This window comes from Mollisia scopiformis, assembly GCF_001500285.1.
Source record: "Mollisia scopiformis unplaced genomic scaffold LY89scaffold_12, whole genome shotgun sequence".
Classification (NCBI taxonomy): Eukaryota; Fungi; Ascomycota; class Leotiomycetes; order Helotiales; family Mollisiaceae; genus Mollisia; species Mollisia scopiformis.
This window is the reverse complement of record NW_017263592.1, coordinates 1,318,292-1,336,178: the sequence shown is the minus strand read 5'-3', so window position 1 is coordinate 1,336,178 and position 17,887 is coordinate 1,318,292. Positions and strand designations below refer to the sequence as shown.

General features: G+C 47.0%; 8 protein-coding genes across 8 annotated transcripts; 3 read left to right on the top strand and 5 right to left on the bottom strand.

The window, feature by feature from the left end:
• Positions 1-161: 161 nt before the first annotated feature.
• Positions 162-1,258, bottom strand: LY89DRAFT_718848 (uncharacterized protein; the record flags this gene model as incomplete). The annotated part of the gene is made up of 2 exons (XM_018218452.1): positions 162-567; positions 618-1,258. 2 exons carry the CDS (start codon positions 1,256-1,258, stop codon positions 162-164), a joined length of 1,047 nt encoding a protein of 348 aa, XP_018071548.1.
• Positions 1,259-2,128: 870 nt separating this feature from the next.
• LY89DRAFT_718847 (uncharacterized protein) lies at positions 2,129-2,894 on the bottom strand. Its single transcript, XM_018218451.1, has 3 exons — positions 2,392-2,894; positions 2,282-2,344; positions 2,129-2,230 (listed from the first exon to the last, which is right to left on the bottom strand). Exons 1-3 carry the CDS (start codon positions 2,855-2,857, stop codon positions 2,163-2,165), a joined length of 597 nt encoding a protein of 198 aa, XP_018071547.1. The 5' UTR covers positions 2,858-2,894; the 3' UTR covers positions 2,129-2,162.
• A 558-nt stretch (positions 2,895-3,452) lies between these two features.
• LY89DRAFT_734174 (uncharacterized protein) lies at positions 3,453-5,148 on the bottom strand (the record flags this gene model as incomplete). Its single annotated transcript, XM_018219883.1, has 9 exons — positions 3,453-3,975; positions 4,030-4,060; positions 4,108-4,175; positions 4,233-4,350; positions 4,405-4,426; positions 4,476-4,547; positions 4,664-4,873; positions 4,920-5,050; positions 5,097-5,148. 9 exons carry the CDS (start codon positions 5,146-5,148, stop codon positions 3,453-3,455), a joined length of 1,227 nt encoding a protein of 408 aa, XP_018071546.1.
• Positions 5,149-5,661: 513 nt separating this feature from the next.
• On the top strand, positions 5,662-7,012 carry LY89DRAFT_669600 (uncharacterized protein; the record flags this gene model as incomplete). The annotated part of the gene is made up of 4 exons (XM_018213109.1): positions 5,662-5,721; positions 5,774-5,885; positions 5,936-6,516; positions 6,569-7,012. 4 exons carry the CDS (start codon positions 5,662-5,664, stop codon positions 7,010-7,012), a joined length of 1,197 nt encoding a protein of 398 aa, XP_018071545.1.
• Positions 7,013-7,330: 318 nt separating this feature from the next.
• On the bottom strand, positions 7,331-9,079 carry LY89DRAFT_782373 (uncharacterized protein). The gene is made up of 4 exons (XM_018222573.1): positions 8,946-9,079; positions 8,789-8,882; positions 8,190-8,740; positions 7,331-8,140 (listed from the first exon to the last, which is right to left on the bottom strand). The coding sequence occupies exons 1-4, from the start codon at positions 9,021-9,023 to the stop codon at positions 7,505-7,507; spliced, it is 1,359 nt and encodes a 452-aa protein (XP_018071544.1). The 5' UTR covers positions 9,024-9,079; the 3' UTR covers positions 7,331-7,504.
• Positions 9,080-9,725: 646 nt separating this feature from the next.
• Positions 9,726-12,162, top strand: LY89DRAFT_685117 (uncharacterized protein). The gene is made up of 5 exons (XM_018215022.1): positions 9,726-10,105; positions 10,153-10,362; positions 10,415-11,233; positions 11,283-11,484; positions 11,531-12,162. Exons 1-5 carry the CDS (start codon positions 9,892-9,894, stop codon positions 11,985-11,987), a joined length of 1,902 nt encoding a protein of 633 aa, XP_018071543.1. The 5' UTR covers positions 9,726-9,891; the 3' UTR covers positions 11,988-12,162.
• A 792-nt stretch (positions 12,163-12,954) lies between these two features.
• Positions 12,955-13,572, top strand: LY89DRAFT_73426 (uncharacterized protein). The gene has a single exon (XM_018219898.1). The coding sequence runs from the start codon at positions 13,116-13,118 to the stop codon at positions 13,491-13,493; it is 378 nt and encodes a 125-aa protein (XP_018071542.1). The 5' UTR covers positions 12,955-13,115; the 3' UTR covers positions 13,494-13,572.
• On the bottom strand, positions 13,573-17,044 carry LY89DRAFT_73425 (uncharacterized protein). The gene is made up of 3 exons (XM_018219897.1): positions 16,564-17,044; positions 14,602-16,501; positions 13,573-14,555 (listed from the first exon to the last, which is right to left on the bottom strand). Exons 1-3 carry the CDS (start codon positions 16,893-16,895, stop codon positions 13,653-13,655), a joined length of 3,135 nt encoding a protein of 1,044 aa, XP_018071541.1. The 5' UTR covers positions 16,896-17,044; the 3' UTR covers positions 13,573-13,652.
• Between the last annotated feature and the right edge of the window lie 843 nt (positions 17,045-17,887).

Here is a 17,887-nt window from a genome sequence, read left to right as displayed (position 1 = left end):
GAAAGAATTGTGAAGAGCAACGGAAGTCTGAGAACTACGCACGACAAGGGCTTGTACAGAGCTTCTCGGCATGTGTCTTGCAAGGTAAGCTAGAAGAACTTTTACGAACATGTACATAATATTTCGACTAATCGAATACCTGCTCCTCATCTCTACACTACTTAATCAAACTTTATATGTGTCTTCGTCTTTTTTGGGCGAAACACCTCGTCTTTGCCTTTCACCTCCCAAACCCAGATCTGCATCCAAGGCTTACTCTCACTCTCTATAAGCTTTCCTTCCTTCCCTAACATCGTATCGAGCATTTTCCTGGTCTCTACTGTGTTTCGAAACAAATCAGGGTAAGTATGACCAACCATCCATGTCGTCCAATCCTTCATCCTCTCTTTTCTCGTCTTGCCACAACTCAAACGGAGGGTGATTTTCTTGAGCTTCTTCAGATTCGGGATGATGTTATGAATCGTGAGCACAAAGCCGACTTTTGAAGCCACTTCCAGCGTGAGGCATTCCAGGTTCTGGGCTCTCAACACGACCAACGATAGCTTGCTACACGCTTGGATATCTTTTCTAGGAACATCGTCAGCGCCAATGAACCTGTTTAATATAGAGATACTTACGAGACAAGAGCAGTGGCCTTCTTCAGCAACTCCATCTCTTTCTCCTCTAGCCCGTCCCTTGTATTCGCCTTACTCTCCAACAACGAGAATCTGAAATCATTCGTCCCACACCAAGCTTTCCTTGCTTCTGGATACAGCTTATTGTAGTCTTGCAAGGCCCACAACAGAGTAGGCTTCATCCCACTTGTTTCTTCGAATACCACTTTGTAAACCATGTCCCTCAACTCAGGTGGAAGCTTCGGAAATGGGAAAGAGTTACTCTTGCTCTTGCTCCCAATCTCAATCCTCATCTCAATCTCCGATCTCGTTTTCTGCTTCCAGAATTCCTTTTTCGCGGCTTTAGCGAGCTTGGATTGCCGTTGGACTAGAGCTGCGTGGTCCAAGATCCTCTCTTCCAGACACCCCGTGCCGTCAGACATTTTCTTCTCATTTGAAATTTCTACATGGCCAGAGAGCAACTGCATGACGCGGACTTCAAGCGTTGGAACGTCAAGATGATTCTTAAGCTTCGAAAGCCACGCATTGGCAGTTTGCGAATGTTTTGATTTCCATTCTTCGTAGGCCTGAGCCGATTTTGGTCGCAGGTGCTTCTTCCGCCGTTGTGCACGACGCGAGATCTGACTGCTGGGTCCGTCAGCCATTATGGCATTATTTGTTATTAGGTTGTTTGCGGATGAAGGAATTGTTGGAGGAAAGTTTGTGTTAGTGGTAGGAGTAGGCAATAAAATGACTCACAGCGCCGTTTTTGTTCAGGGCGGAATAAATTGCAAAGCTTCAATTTTACCAAAGTGATGGTATATGCGTAATCCACCTAATTTAGCTCTACCACAAGTTCAGTGGCCTTGGTAACGGACTAAGCTAATTTTCGTTGAAGTGTCTTAGCTAAGGCAGCTCCCGCAAGACGGACCATCTATGGTCAACATAGAACTGTAAGCAACACTGAAATCACATGTCATCTTACCAGCGATCTCGTAACAGTGAATCTAAATTTCAGAGTTTAGTCCTCAGAAAACGTTGTCCGAAACTCAAAAGTCTGTCCGGCTAATGTAGAGGTTGAGGATATCGTGAGCTTCATTTCTTGCCTCGCATTTCGATCTATCTAGGTAAGTCTCGGAAAAGGATCAGAAGCTAAGAACGTGGAAGTGAGCCTAAGCCTTGATTAGACGGGTGATTAAATATAAAAACCGAAATCATCGAAATCATCGAAATCATCGAAATCATCGAAATCATCGAAATCATCGAAATCATCGAAATCATCGAAATCATCGAAATCATCGAAATCAGCGAAATCATCGAAATCATCGAAATCAGCGAAATCATCGAAATCAGCGAAATCAGCGAAATCAGCGAAATTTGCGCGTTTCGCGCCACACGCGCGCTTTGCGCTATTTGCGCGGGTTGTTCATTTACATATGGAGGATGCCACTTGGTATTAGTCCCTTGTAGTATTGCTGAATTTACTTTCACAATTGCTCTGGAGCTTAGAAGACATATTGAGTGTTCGTATAGTTGTCTTCTTATGGATTTTTCCTTATATTACGTTTCCTAGGATTGAGTCCCATTCACAGGAATGATCTGAACAATGATCGGATCGTAGCCTGCTGGAAAAGATCCTATGGTCCAAGTCAGCGGAGTACATTTGTAATTTATTGTGGAGCATTTACCGCACGTTGTTATATTCATGTAAACCTCTCCATAGGGTCCCCAATCGCTGGTAGCAAATTCACCTAAATTTGTCAGTACGTAATCCAATGGACAAGATCTCTGAACCTACCACAGGCACTGCCTGCACCTGTCACATTGGGATGAGCAAGCTGCAATATTGAAATGCCCAATGTGTCGCTGTAGCCAATTGAAAAGTACGGATTCAGCTGTCCACGCCCACCAGGTTGGACAGAACATTTCGGAACCCCTAAAGTTCCACTACTCGTTTCGTATCCTTGAAAACCACAGGGCGCATTTCCTATAGCTAAATTGTAGTCTGTGAGGTTGAAGGTAAAGTCTGTGCCGCCTCCTAAATACCATGTACCGGGTTCGTCGAAGGAGATGTTATCGACTGGGGCTAGGACCATAGTAGAATTGGTGGCTACTTCTATGGCTTGCAAACTGAAAGCGGTAGGGTAACTGCTCTCTGATGGACATTCAGATCTTGTAGGCAATTGTCGAGGAGTGATGGGTTTGCTTGTAGCAGTCTCATGGAAGAGCTGCAAGGCAAGCACAGCAGAGCCGAAGTATTTCATCGTGAACTTCGACTGATAGTTTCGAAATTATTATAAGTATCAATCAGCTATAACCTTTTTCTGAACATACAAGAATAGTTCTTATATAGCAATGCAACCTTACCTAGTACATTAGCGGATACGAGAAATCGCAAACAGCCGGAACTTATCCGGAAGTAATGTAACACACGTCAAGTAGACAGACGAGATTCGGTCCAATAGCATTCCACAGACCGTAACAATAGCATAGAGCTTACTTAACTGCAAGAGACAAGCGCAACTAGAAACCTTGCTTGGAGACACGAACGTGGGGAATAACACGAGAATGCGTACTTGTACTACTGCGCCAATACGGGATCATCTGAAGTGAAGTTTAAGCCAGGTAAACTTGAGGCTACTAGCATAGTCCCACAGTTGCACAAACTTGGTCACGACTGTGTCCAAGATATTTGCCAAGCCGCTGACCGAAGGTTTCGCCGGCAGAAGAATGCCGCCCTTCAACAGCACGTCAGCCGAAATTCCAAACGCCGTAGTGTTCAGGTCAAGAAAAACTCAAACTCACCCTTCCTTACTGACTAGCAAATGCTTGAACTCCATTATTGTGTCTGATAACTTCCTACCTCTTATACATTTTAACCTGTGCCTCCCAAGGAATTTTTGGCAGTTCCTTGGTCATCCACATCTCATCTCTCCTCCTAGTCCCATCAATATTAACACCTTCTCCCTCATTAACTTTAAAACTAACATCAAAGCTTGTCTGCTTGATAATCGCTGTTTTCCCATCGCAAACTGGGCTTGTGACCTTCTTCCTCGCACCACTTTCCAAATCCACAGCCCGTCCAGCAGCTCTTGGCAAATCCCGCTCACCTGCCCTCTCCCCAGCATCATCCACCAACGTCAAGATATTGTCTTCGCTGGAATTGAGGATCGTGGTCTCGAGATCATTTATAGCGAGCTTGGATCTACTTTTGTTTCTGTTTTGAGGATGAGCAGATTTTCCACCCAGAATTACAATTGAGTGTCCACCATAGGGTTTTTGTAATTGGTAGCTGTTCTTTGGTGGTGGTTTACGGAGTCTCCGGAAGAGAGGAAGAGCTAACGGAGCAGAGGCTGCTATATCTACGAGGGTGAACTCGACGCTGACAGTGTGTGAGATTGAATAGTGGCGAGTTGTATGGGGTGCGAGGACTTACATTACCCAGGTGAAGAAGTCGACTGTGCCGACTGATAAAGTCAGTTTTGGAGGCCGGGAGACGTCCAGAGAATCTCACAAGTGAAGTCTCCTCTATTTCCAATTGCTTTCAGCTCGACCGTCTTGATTATTGATGCAACGAAAGCGCTTTTGATACGTGAGCGACATCTCCATTGTCTGATGTATGAGAACGAAAAAGCTTACAAAGCACTTAAGCCAAGAAGAAATCCCAGACCGAGCTTCAAATGAATACTCATCTTAAGCGTATAAAATATTCGAATAGGCAGAATTGTGAGAAAAAGATCGGTCGCTGAATTAATCGCTACACAAGCATTAGCATATTATCGAGGCCCGCAGCACAGTCACAAAATCGGACCTCCTTGAGCGAACCCTGTATACTGCACGCAAGTATCAGCTTGAAGCTCTGAAAACATCACTGGTACTCACCTCCTGAATGAAAGGTCTCCAACAGTACCCCGGATGCCCTATGGGGTCCCACAACGTCCGTGGATCCTTGCACTGCACAAAAATTAAAATGCAGGTGGTAAGATTGACAATCAAGGATTCCCAGAATGTCGCCCAAAGCACATATCTTCTCAAGTTGGTCGTACCGAAAAGCTGTAGCATCATTATACAACGAATGCTGCTGCCATTATGCCTGTGAAGTTTAGAATGTGCTGCTGGATACTCCTTTCGCGGAGGAGGGAATGTCTACCTAGCGGTTGACCAATGAAGTTGAAATATAACGCTTCCACTTTCTGATGTGGGTCAAGGTACGAAAAATGTCTCCCAAGGCCATAGTGATGTTGTATGGTCAAGGTCGTCAAGATACCTGTACCGCAAAGCTATTGAAATCAGCAAAGGGACTTTTCACCTTTACGAGGAACGCACAAGAGAAAGTGCCATTATAGCATCTCCCAATCCCAATGAACATGTTATACGCCACTGCGTGTAAAGTCTCAAGATCACAACTGCAAAGGTAATGCCGTACAGAATCCATATCGTTCTCATCATTGGACCAGCTGCTGAAGTCAATGTTTGTTACATTAAAGATCAGTGCTCACACACCTATACTGATATCAGGTCCATCAGGACCTCGTGCACCAACGATTGTCTCCATGCTTATGTTCCGCAGATGGACTCGAGTCAATTGTCTGGCTCACCTCCATGCATGCCCACCTCCGATATTCTGGCGAGGAGGCAACACTAGAAAGATCTAAAAAGAAGAAAGAGACGACGAGAAAGTGGTGGCTGCATTTTTAAGTGTACCCGATCAAGAATTTCGAGTCAACACGAACCGTGGCGCACGTTAAATCTTTGAATCTTGCGCCAGACATCAATCAAACTTAGCGCTTTTAAGTAAAGCTGGGAAGGGCTCGACAGGGCATGAATCAGGAAAATGCGACGACACAAGGAGAACCTTTCCACACCACGTTCCAAGTGCCTTCTAAAGCTTCCGTCGAACGATTAAAGTAATGAGACGCTCAGAATGATAGTTCTGCGCAACGCCAACACTTCTCAACATGAGTATAGTCTATCTTGTCATTCAATTTTAGCAACCTCCTTTGAAGGAACAGCAGACCTTCGTCCACTTTACGTCTCTAATAGCTTTTCATAGCAGAAGCGTCAAAAGATGGCAGAAGAACTCCGGAAGTTAGCAGCTTGTTCAACCTGTTGGGCCTTGAAGCGAGGGGTAACTATTATCCATGCATTACAATTCAGAACTTTGTCTGAGAAATATTCAGTGTCTCGATCGCGATCCAATTACTCTGCAATGCCAGGGTTGTAAATCATATATCAAGGACGCCAAGCTTCAAGATGGTGGAACCCTTTTGGCAGACACATTCTTCGATGCAGGTATTATCCCTGGTACTCAGATCATGCTGGCAATTTCTGACATGTCCAAGTTGCCCACTCAGAACTGTACAGACAAGTTTCAGCCTCTTCCCTTCCTACTCTCGATATCAGCCAAGGTACTCGAAATCAGAACATCTTCGGGCTACAAGTTGCATCATCTGCAGGCAATACATCGGATCCTTCTGGGCATGTTATTGATGCACACTTCAACACCCGAAATCGACTGTTGGTGGAATGGCTGGACGAGTTTGTGCGTCGAAATTGTTGTCTTGACATTCATGGCAAAGGAGATCATACCCAAATTGTCGAAGATGCTGTGCTCATCGGTGGATATATTACTCTTTTGTCTTCGTCCATCCGAGTCAAAGAACACGTCGACACGACTCGAGATGGTGTAATTGTCGAGAATGAGTTGGAACACTACAATCTCTACCTACATCTCCAACATCTGCTTCTGAGCAGACTTCAAATGCTCATCAAAGAAATACTGAATTCGCTTCGTTTCGAGGATCCGCACAACGAGTATCCGGGCTATGCTCGAACTGCACACGCGGCGGCCGTGATTCTCTGGTACGACGTGGATTACTTCAGGAGAAGCCTTCGTCACGGACCTCTACTCTTACAAAACTCGGTGAGTCTTTCAATGTGTCAAGCATTATTTCAGATCACTGATCTGAATCTAGATGCCTGCATCCTGGAAAGGCCCAGGAGGTACCATAGTCAAGTGGTTCGAAAACATCGGAGCAGAACTGCAGTCACAGCTGCGTCGAGGCTGTGGCCAGCATGTGGACTGGGATTCAGCACTCACTTCCAAAAGAAGTGCGAGGCGCACACACACCACATTCAAACTTAAACTCACTCTCCATCAAATCAAGCACACAATACAATATGTGCCTCCGATTCGAACAATATTCACACCCCTAGGAGATGGCGATGTCTTCTTGATATCGCCGCCAAGATCTCCAACCTTACAAGTCCTTGGGCTGAGAAGTCACGCCCTTGATGTGGAAGAGGAGATACCGGCTCACGTCTCATACCTCGCTCTGCTTGATCAACCAAGTACCGAGGCAGAAACCTCTGACATGGATCTTAATCTCTTGCCTGACTTGAAAACGTTGATACGTTAGCCGGATAACCTGGGCGACCGGTTCCCACTCTAAAGAAGAAATTGATGAACTTTTGGGAATTTCTTGTTTCTTATGTTTGATGAAGTCAATGTCCTAGGTCTCAGTAAATCTTGTTGATACGGTTATTTAGTCAATATTAGCACTTTCCTGGAATTGTTGCGTGCACAATGTTTGTTAAATTGATTGTAGGCTGAAATAGTTGCATAGTATCTCGCGACAGCTCGGTTACTAAACCGCTTCATGAGAACCACGTCATGTGAGTACTTGTTGCATGTTCAGTTTGGTGGAATGTTGAATTCGCTATCATATAATTATATACCCTGTTTTTGCAAAGTTTCCTGCAAGCCCCCAAAACCCATCCTACCCCAGATATCCCGCACAAACAAAACAAAATTGGCAATTTAGTAGAAAGCACGAATCAAGAAAAAATACCTACCGATCTTCCAATGTCGATTGACACGGACAATGCGGTAGGCGAACGTGTGGCTCAGTTTAGAGCACGTATGGGGAAGGATCCGGGTCCAGCGTTCTGTCATTGAAGAAGAACTCTCCTGGATCATGGGATGCCCATTGAGCGGGTGGCTCGAATAACGGATTCGAGTATACTTTGTCGTTGGTCGCCATTTGCTCAAAGGCGTAATAAGCATTAGCCGAATACTGTGGATGCTGAACAGGCATGCCTGGCCATGACACGTTTTGATTGTCATGATCTTCAAAACCTGGAGCCGAATACTGCGGATGCTGAGTAGGCATGCCTGACCATGAGAAGTTTTGATTGTTATAATCTTCAAAGCCTGCAGCCGAAGTCTCAGCGCAGCCAGCAGTGGGCATTGAGAATGGTGTTGGAGGTAATATCATGGCCGAGTCTACAAAGGATATCCCAGACTCGTTGTAAAGTAGACCGGGTGACTCAGAAAGGGCCTCGATCGAATCGTCCAGAGACCGTAGATACTGCTGAAGTTCGACAGTCATTCGGACGTGCTCCTTTCGGCGGATTTTCAACTGCTTCAGAGGACCTTTGAGAGCGTCGTTCCAGAACTTGCTACAGTCATTTCCAGCTTGTTGATAGAGCTCGTCTCTAAAAGAGTTCGACCAAGCGCTTAAACGTTCAGTAAGCTCGGTAGGAAACTATGTCAAGCAATTCAGTAATGTTTACGTATCAGAACAAGCGACTGACCAGACTTTGCAGAACACCATTGTGAAGACCTTCGTAGAGATCGACCATGCCATGAAGGAAAATAACAGCAGCGGCATGGTTGTTTGCAGCTTCATTTTGACTAAGTGCTCCAATTTCGTGCCGAAAGCTCGCCCTGAACAAGTCGCTGATCGCTCCGAGGCGCATAAGCAATCTCCCTTTGAACATTGGTGTATGGCGTAAAGTCTCATTGGAACATGGATTCCCAGAGCCATTGACCATCCCGCTTACAGGTTGAGAAGGGTTCGTGGCAGACAAGAGGCAGAATATATATCCACTAGCAAGCACAGCATTTGCTATAACTGCTGGGTTCCCACTCTTGGCACGTAACTTTGGTGCAAACTGAGAAAGGATCAAGTTATCCAAATCCGCCGTCTGCAAGCCACCATCCGTGTTATCCAGAGTTCCATAGCTCGGAAGTTCGACGGTCGTGTTCGGCTTGTTTCGTCGCTCGACTTTGATGATCCATTTGGAAAATTCAAGGTCTTGGCTTTCGAGAGACCGGTACATGTCATACATGTGAGATTGACTTTCTGTCTACATGTCAGAGTAGGACCAAGAGAGATGCCAAAGAGATCAACCTTTAAGGGGGAAGTTTAGATCAGTTCCATTGTTCTTCAATTTCGCCATCATGCTGCTGCATACCGAGCACCGGCAATTTACTCCTCCATTACACTAAAATAGCCGTCAGAATATTTCTACGTCGAGTCCAAAGGTATATAAGCTTGCGCCACTCACCTGCTTCGCACGAAGCCAACAGATTTGGCAAGCCTTGTTCCTAGAACGCGAGTTTTGGGTGGGTTGATTCCGCGGCATCGATCTAAGCTTGATGTCTTGTCAGGCTTCACCCTTGCAATACTGTCATCCTTGATGCTGACGCAGGAAGTATCTCTTCGAATGAAATCATAAAGTTGCAGAGGGAAAGGCGCGAGATTTAAGCTGTCATGTCGGTCGTAATCTGGCGGTCCAGAGCCCACAAACATCGGCCCAGAAATATCGAACACAGCCAGTAAGGAGTCAATCTCAGCCTACCTGGACATAAGGCTGTCTCCGGCGGTCCATTACGCAGCGGGTGCATACAAGCCGGGCGTCCTTCTGGGAGCCTAGCCACACTTGGGGCTGCTGATCATGTTACGTATTGGTACTTCCCGGTCAATTACTATGGCAAACCTCAAGCGCACGGAAAATCTTACAGGGCTCAGTAACTTTGAAAGCCATGCAAAGACGAGGACATGATGCTTGGAGTGGAACAACATGCACGCAGCTGCCTGAAGTTGCTCGGAATTTTTGCTTGAATAATCACTGGGCTCTTTTGCTTGCGTGAGTTGAAATACAGTAAGTATAACATGTTCATTCCAGCCCCAAGATTTTAAACACCCTATAATAAGGCAATAGGTAGCATACTTACAGAGTACGAATTGGATGTCTTTGGCGTGTATCACGTGACTGTCTTTCCGCTGAAGCCTAACGTTTTAGCGTTAGGCTATTCTCTCAAAAGAACTCGCAACAATAGCCTGGCTTCAAAAGTCCGTCGATCGAATGTCAACACCGCAAGTGTATAACTACAAGACTTGTTGGCCCATGCCATCACCTTGTACCTGCGAATGCTAATATGTTGTGCAAATCTTGGGTTAGCCTCCTGCGACTCACATCGCTGGAGACTTTTGGATGGCCGAAGTGAAGAATGTCGGGCAAACAACCAGATCTCTCGACGCCATGGTCGGAATGGATGTGGAGCGACAAACATGGTTGCAAGTATGCGCAGCGCTACGGACCCGACGGCAAGCTGGAATATGATTTCCTTGAACCCCCTGAGGAGGACGAACCTGAGGAGGACGAGCATGAGGAGGACCCGGAGACCCCTCAATACACCCGAGAATCGACAGTGGAAGATGCTCGTAGGTTGATCCATTGTTTCCTGAATTGCATTTTGACGTGGAGTTAGAGTTCTATACAACCAGCCAACCCCCACGGAATAGGCCATCCTATGGTTATTACGATGACAACATTGTCAAAAACGCATCGCTAGCTGGGGGCTTTCCGAGCAGTTATTACGATGACAACATTGTCAAAAACGCATCGCTAGCTGGGGGCTTTCCGAGCAGGGGAAGCCAACATAATTCACAACCTGGGGATATCGGATCTGCATATGAAGGTTAAGATCCAGTCCGAAGTCCTAAACATACAGTATTCTGACCCAATAATAGACTACGAATCGATTGGTGAACCGCCACGGTTCTTCAAAGTAGGACGGGTTCTCGAGGTAATCTGGGCAGAACCAGCTGGCGAAGACTCATCGGTAGTGGGCCCAAATTTCATGGTGTCCCAACTCGGTGCGAATGTCTTCACTAAGAATCGCCGCTTTGTTGTCGTAAGGGAGATGAGAGGTTGCTGCATCTGTCTTTCCCTATTCACATACAATGGACAAGGCACCACCAAAGACGGTGTTCGCCCTGAGGACTATGCTGCTGTCTTCCCTGATGGCGGCCAGGCACATACTCTTCCGGGAGAGCGTTTGAGTAAAGACCCTTTTCCCATAATCATTGAGAATCCCTCTCAGAGACTTCATCCCATGTCGCGTCTGAGTTTTGGTCGTGTGTATACAGTGGAACACAATGTCAGAGCTATTAAAATTGGGAGAATCCCCGATGAGCACCATACCAGACTCACACACTATCTGGTTCACACCATTTTTGGTCCTCAATGGAGAGACATGTCGATTGATTTCAACTCTGACAACCCGCCTCTAGCCCGTAGTATTCCGCCAGGAATAAATACAGGATATGCTACTCCATGGTCGGAGACCTCAACTCCTCGAGTTCCGGCTAGCAGTCAAAGGATGCCCGCTCAATACACTACGCCAAGAACAGATATCCCTGAAAGAAGCACCTACACTTCACGTCGATCAGAAAACTTCGATTCGTTAGACGATGCTTTTTCTTCTATTCATATCCAGGACTCGAGTGGACAGATCAAAAAGGCCAGACAACACTTACCGCAGAAAGAAAGTCCTTTGCTTGACGCGAGTGAGTCGTGTGTTCTCGATTCCCTACCCAGTCTGATTCAAATTCATAGGATATATCCAGATCGATGAACGTAAGAATAAAAGGTTCTGGAAAGTCGGGCGAGTATTCAAGATGGTGTGGACAGAGCCAGCTCGTCCAAATGCGGGTCTGAACAATGGTCAATACGAGTCGGTGTGGTTAGGCGAGACGGTATTCAGCGAGATCCGTCTGTTCGTTGTTGTCGGTGAGGGTTATGGTAATGTTATATGCTCGTTGGTAACATGATCCCTCATCAGTCCTATCCTGACCTTATCGTAGACCGATACACACGTATTCTGGGCAAGCAACTCTGAAGCCCAATCTACCCGATCGACAACAGCACGCCATTATTTACACCAGTGCGAGACCGCCGGAAGAACGGTGGCAATACGACACAAATGGGAATGTTGTTCGGGAAGAATTAACCAAGGACCCCATCAGAGTCGTGCGCGATCTCGACGACGAGGAAAGCGACCTAGGGGATCTTGCGCGAATCAACTATGCAAAGATATATACAATTGAGAAGTATGTGCGTGTCCTTAATATCGGGAAGGTCCACGCAAATTCCATGGAATCACTTTTAGCCTCATGTCTCTTTGTGAGACCAGCAGATCAACCTCCTCAAGGACCACGAAAAGCCACATCCAGCAACAAGTCCAACGAGGATCGTCGCGATGAAAGGGGGCAATATAGGGGGCAGAGCTCAAGGTCGGGCCATCACCACAGGAGGAAATGAAAACGCAGCGAATACTACGGAAGGGAATGCCTTAATTGAGGCTGAAGCCTGAAGGAACTTGTTTACAACAATCGGGATGTTTTTGTGGGGCGACTGGAAGGCATGGATCGGAGTTAGTATCACAATACCCACAATCTACTAGATCGATTTTGAATGCATGAAAAATTTATCTTCATCCAAACCACCACATCTTGCGAATTGTACGAGCCGGTCATCCACTCGAAATGGCGAGCCCACCTACTTCCTTCCCTCCTGCCCACAATAGTATATAAACCTGGGTTACCATGAGCCTCTTCAAGCGGATGCCCGAGGATGGCCGTGAAATGACATTACTAGAAAGCTTTGCAGAGTACCAGCTGTCCGTGCAATAGAACCAACCACCAGAACATGCCACCCACTTGGTAAATTTGTTGCTCTATAGTGTTCCCCCGAAGAAACCAGGATATTTGAAACCACTTCGATGACGCGACCAAATTCGGCATTCATTTTAGTCGCTTTATGGATATCAAATCCAAAAATACACTTGAAACTCATAAATGCACCAATTTTTATTTGCCATAAGAGTTTCAGAGTATAGCAATAAAACAGCACCAGAAATAATAGTGGATCTTACAAGAGGTGAAAGCTACATTCAATAGGGGGAGAGAGGGGGGGGACTGTCTATCAGAATGTAGAGTGGGAAAGTGAGGTATAACCACGAAAAAGTTTTGTAACACTCGCTTGATTAAACTTAGACTCAGCTTCAACTTCATGACCCTTGACTTGATATACGACCTTTATCGATTCATGTTTCCCAATCGCAGCTAAGCCTTATACACACGAAAACGAACAGAGTGTCCTGTCTAATCTTTGCAATTCAGACCCAGCAACCCCCTAGCACCCCAAACATTCCTATCATCTTCACTTCCCGCATCTGTATCCGCACAACCCAGGAACATAAGATGAAAATCCCACACTAAAACACAACAACAGCACATCATCGACAATCAAAGTTTCAACAATATTAGATAAAATAAAACAATCCCAAGCTTGACAGCAAACCAGCAAAGATGACAACAGCAAATAATCCTCCCCGGCTCATCTTCCCCTTCACCTGAAACATACCTACCCTACAAGCAGCTCCAGAGAATGAAAGGCAGAAATGGGAAAGGAACCGGGCACTCGTCTCCAAGCCATCTGGTGCATTCGCATAATCCGCAGTTGAATAATATTCGAAGACAGAAGGGAGAGGTGGTATTTATATACCCCTCAACTCCTCCACCAATAGTTTCAAAAAACAGTGAATACCAAATTCATCACTTCACCACAAGAACTATCAACCTCAAAATCACGGTGAATCTCATCCACCCAAGTTCATTCATTCCCTACCATCGTCCTCCTTTCCCACCTGCCTACCGAGCAACAGGATATCATCAACCCATCGATCAGCTCAAAGGCCATCCATGCATTCATTTCGTGAACGAGAACTCCAAAAACGCCCTGCTATCACCGACAATAGCTACCTAGATCACAGCAGACCTATCTACCAATCAATTTTTTTTTTTACCTTCCCCTTCCTCATCCCAGCTCATCCCAGCATAAAAATATCTCTTCCTTCTTAAGGCAAAAGAAAAAGAATAATAATAGACGAGTAGTGATATATACTCCCCCGAAAAACAGAGGAACCTAAAAATTCCCCGTCCCCCCAAAAAAGAACCCATCAAACAGATCCACGCCCCCATTCCCACCCTCACTAAAATCATGCTCGCCATCCACCCCGTCACCTATCCACTGCATATCCATGCCCAACCCCATCCCCAGATCGCCTCCGCCCATCCAATTATTCCCGCCATTCCCGCCATTCGTCGTATTACCGCCTAGACCCGTGTCCCAGGCTGAGGAATTCAGGAAATCCATTCCTGGGGCGTTTTGAAACGGGAATTGCATCTCTTGGTATGGGTTTGAGGGGTACGTTGATTGGACGGCTGCAGCGTAGGGGCCTGTTGCGGAGGGGGAGGGCAGGAGAGAGGGGTCGATGGCTGAGGTGTCTAGTTGGGAGAGGGGAGGGGAGATGGCGTAGTCGGAGGGTGAGGTTGTGTGTTGGGCTGTTGTTTGGCGGGGTGTGGCGGTGCTGCTGCTGGCGTAGGGGTCGAGTTCCATTTTGACGCCGCTGTTTTGGGATCTGGGACGGAAGTTCTGAGGTTGTGGTTGGGTGGGTGTCGAGGGGGATTGTTGGGATGTTGATACTGGGCCGAGAAGATCGTTTAAGGCCATGTCGAATTGAGGTTTTGGTCTGGGTGGACCATGTGGACCTCGACTTTGTCGACGTGCTGATTTGGAGAAATAGTCGGCAGATCCTGGTCCCGATTCGGATTGGGTGTGCCTTTGGTTTTGAGAATGCGAGCGTTGACGAGAATTTAGGCCATGGGCTGAGGAGCCGAAGCCCGTGGTTGACATGCACATCTGGACTGTAGCTTTGGACATTCTGTCGAATGCATCTCGACATGCTTCTGCAGGTGGACATTTCTCGATGAGATCGCCAAGGACGGATGTTGCTGCTAAGATGGTGAAGTCTACCTCATCCATTGTCTACAGAATGTTAACTTTCATTTAAAACTTCGAAGACAAGACTCACCAAACGGCTCCTGACAATAGACGAATGCCAGATAGCATACAAGAACGAAATGCCCGCCATAAACAGATGATGAGTCGCCAAGAAAGTATAGTTGACAAGATGCACCCGATGCAACTGTCTATACAATCTCAAAACCCTCTGTCCTGCTTCTGCAACTTTCAAGAACACTCTCTCTTCGTCTTCTCTCAGCTCCACATTGTGCACATTCGGACTATTGACTTCGTCACTAGTGTTGAACTCTCCCTCGAAAGGAGTCGGCACACTCAGGCTCTGCCGATAAAGCATAATCACGCACTGCCAGTAATTCAACTCTAGAAACTCGACTGAGAATCCAACACCAGTCTCTTTCCTTGTCGGCGCCGAAGTCTTCCACTCCCACAACCGCTTATCGATATCGATCCGCCATGACCGGAAAGAATCGAACTTCGATAGGAACGGAGACGGTAATGTCGTATGCATAAACGGATTCTGCTGATTCGCCCCCGTAGCTCGAGCTTGTTGTGCTTGCTGGTGTTGTAAAACTTGCAGGATCTCGGATTGCAACAATCTGAGACGAAAGTAATGATAAGCAGCATGCTTGTAACTCGGCTCTCCAGGTCCACCGGTAGGTACCATGAATCCAGAAGGGGTAATATACTTGTCGTCCAGTAGCGAAGGGAATTCCGTCGTAACAACCTGATCTGTAATCCCAAATGGTCGTCCAACACATGTCGAGACCAGACGATCGAATGAGTAAGTACACCACCATAGCCGTCGTCTGAAATCACGAACATATTCCCTCCTCCCTCGTTCTCTGGCACTTTTCTCTCTCTGCATCTTGACCAATTCAGGATCACCCGCTTTCTCCTCTGGCATATCTTCGAGTCCGACATCGAGATCTTTCCCATCCTCATAATGCAACCCCAGATCAACAGCTAATCGTACAGCCACCCCGATAATATACCACAAGCCTGGCGCAACTGGTCTGAGCAGCGCAAAACCAGCAAGTAATAGCACTGCCTGCAACTCCTCCAACCCGCCACCAAACCCTTCAATCCCAATAATCGACGTACTCGAAGAACTGAGACAAGCTTCCAGATGCACAATCGCACTCGCATGATATTCCTCCGGCTGACACTGTTTATCCAGCCCACTCCTCCTCTTATCCCTCTCCTCCTTCTCCTTCTCCCTCTCCCCATGATCGCCCAGGAAGATGCCTGACCCAATCGCAAACACCATATTCAGCATATACAGCTCCCTACTAGTCCTCACCCTCCTATCCCCCTCCTCATACGCCGCCTCAAACATCTTGCTAAACTCGCCTCTGTGCAAGATAGGGATTTGCGGATTCGCATGCTCGAAATAGAACTCGACTAACCGTCTCCCGACCTCCTTGCTCGGGAACGGAGCCTGCTTGATCGTAGGTTTGGTGTGTAGCCCAAAGAACGAATCGCGCATCGACGTCCCGTTCGGTCCTGCTGCTGCTGCTTTGGCAGGTATAGGAGGCCGAGAGGGACGCACGCCCGATTTATCGCTGTTGGTTCCCGATACTGAGCTCTTTACTGCTGCGAATACTACTCTCGCGAACGAGATACCGGATGTAGAGCCCAGGTATCTGGAGTCTGAGGCGCCTTGGACGGAAATACTGCCTACGTTCGAGACTAGCTTATTCAGTTTCTCGGACTCGTCTTGTTTCTTGTTCCATGCTGCTTCCTGGGGCGATTGTTTGAGCGAGGATGTTATGGATGGATCTGTGCCATTGAATATCGGTCTGCCGTCATCGCTTGGTGTCTGGACAGTAGTGGGGTCCGGACCAGGACGAGAGGAGTGATCGAGGACATCTGCTGGCGGGAACGGGATACTATGCTCTTGGAGGAGCCGTTCGAGGTTTCCCACTCTAGTTTCTAGGTAGAACACATAACTACACAGAATATATCAGTCCAATTCCTTCTCTCAACACTAGAACAAAAAAACAAGACTCACCTCCTGGGAATCTCCCTCTTGGTAATAGGATCGTACCCCACACACTTCACGCTCGCCTTCTCGCAACTGGCACACGACGGCAACCGCTGATCACACCTATTCTTCCGTAACCGACACCTATTACACGCGCTGACATTTCGAAAACTGCTGCTCTGGCCCGCCTTGCCAGCGCCCTTCTCGACTGCAGCAGGCGTCTCGAGCTCCTCCAGCACGCTCTTCGGGCTCTTGGGTGCTGGTGAATCGTGGCGGGCGCGCTTGTGCGGCGGGTATCCAGTTCCTGCTACTGCTGCTGCTGTTGCTGCCGTCGAGGAGGAGGGCGAGCGTGGATTCATCGTCCTGTTCTCGTCGGTGGTATATCTTCGCAGCCTCGGCTTTGGGATGGAGGGATGGGATGAAAATGCGACTGGGATCGCGCGTTGGGTGTTGCGCGATTGGATAATGCGACGCTCCGTATCTATCTCAGCTTCGTGCAGGTGTTCATCTTTGCTATTCTCCTCGCTCCGTGTGCCTGCTTGTCGAGTTTTTGCTTTCGTCGTACGTTATCGAGGCACTTTTCGTCCAAACATCAATCTTTCTCTACCATCGTCAAGGCAGCTCAGAGAATAGAGGGGACGGATAACCTAGACAACAATGATGCGGCGACACAGAAAAAAGAAAACCAAAACCACAGATAGAAATTCCAACCCTGTCCTGTGCTGTGCTGTACCCTCCTTGATCTCCCCAAATCCCACGCGGCTGGTCGACGTGCAAGAGATAAAACTAATTGATAAGAGCTTTGGCGAATCAGGGCCCGCGCGCGGCGAATGGAGGGAAGCGGCTGCCACGGGCTTAAGCTGTAGTCGGAGATTGATTATGTGTAGCTATCGAGTAAAGATTGTCGGAGATGACAACAATAGTTGCATTGTGATATTTACGTGAGGTATATAATGTTTCATTATCTTTCATCTCTGAGGGCCATGGATGGATCGTGGGATGGATGTGAGGATTTTTCATTTGGAGAGATAATTGTTGGACTAGTGGGCTATGTTTGACCGCCACTTGAGTCTGTGGAGTTGGAGATGCACGTGGGGCAACTCTTTAGAATTGCAGGTTATAGATGAAGCTGGAAAAGTCGCGATATTTTCGATGCCATATACACCTATTAGGTTGAGTAGAGATGATGGAGTATCACCAAAACTACTAAAACTGCATCTGCAGGCATTCAATTTGAATCCATTAATCATATCAAGAATAAAAATCCCTTCTTCCACTCATTCTCTCATCCTCCTTCAATAAATCCTTCTCGAAATTGCACGCTTCCTCGCGGTATATTAAGTAAAAATAA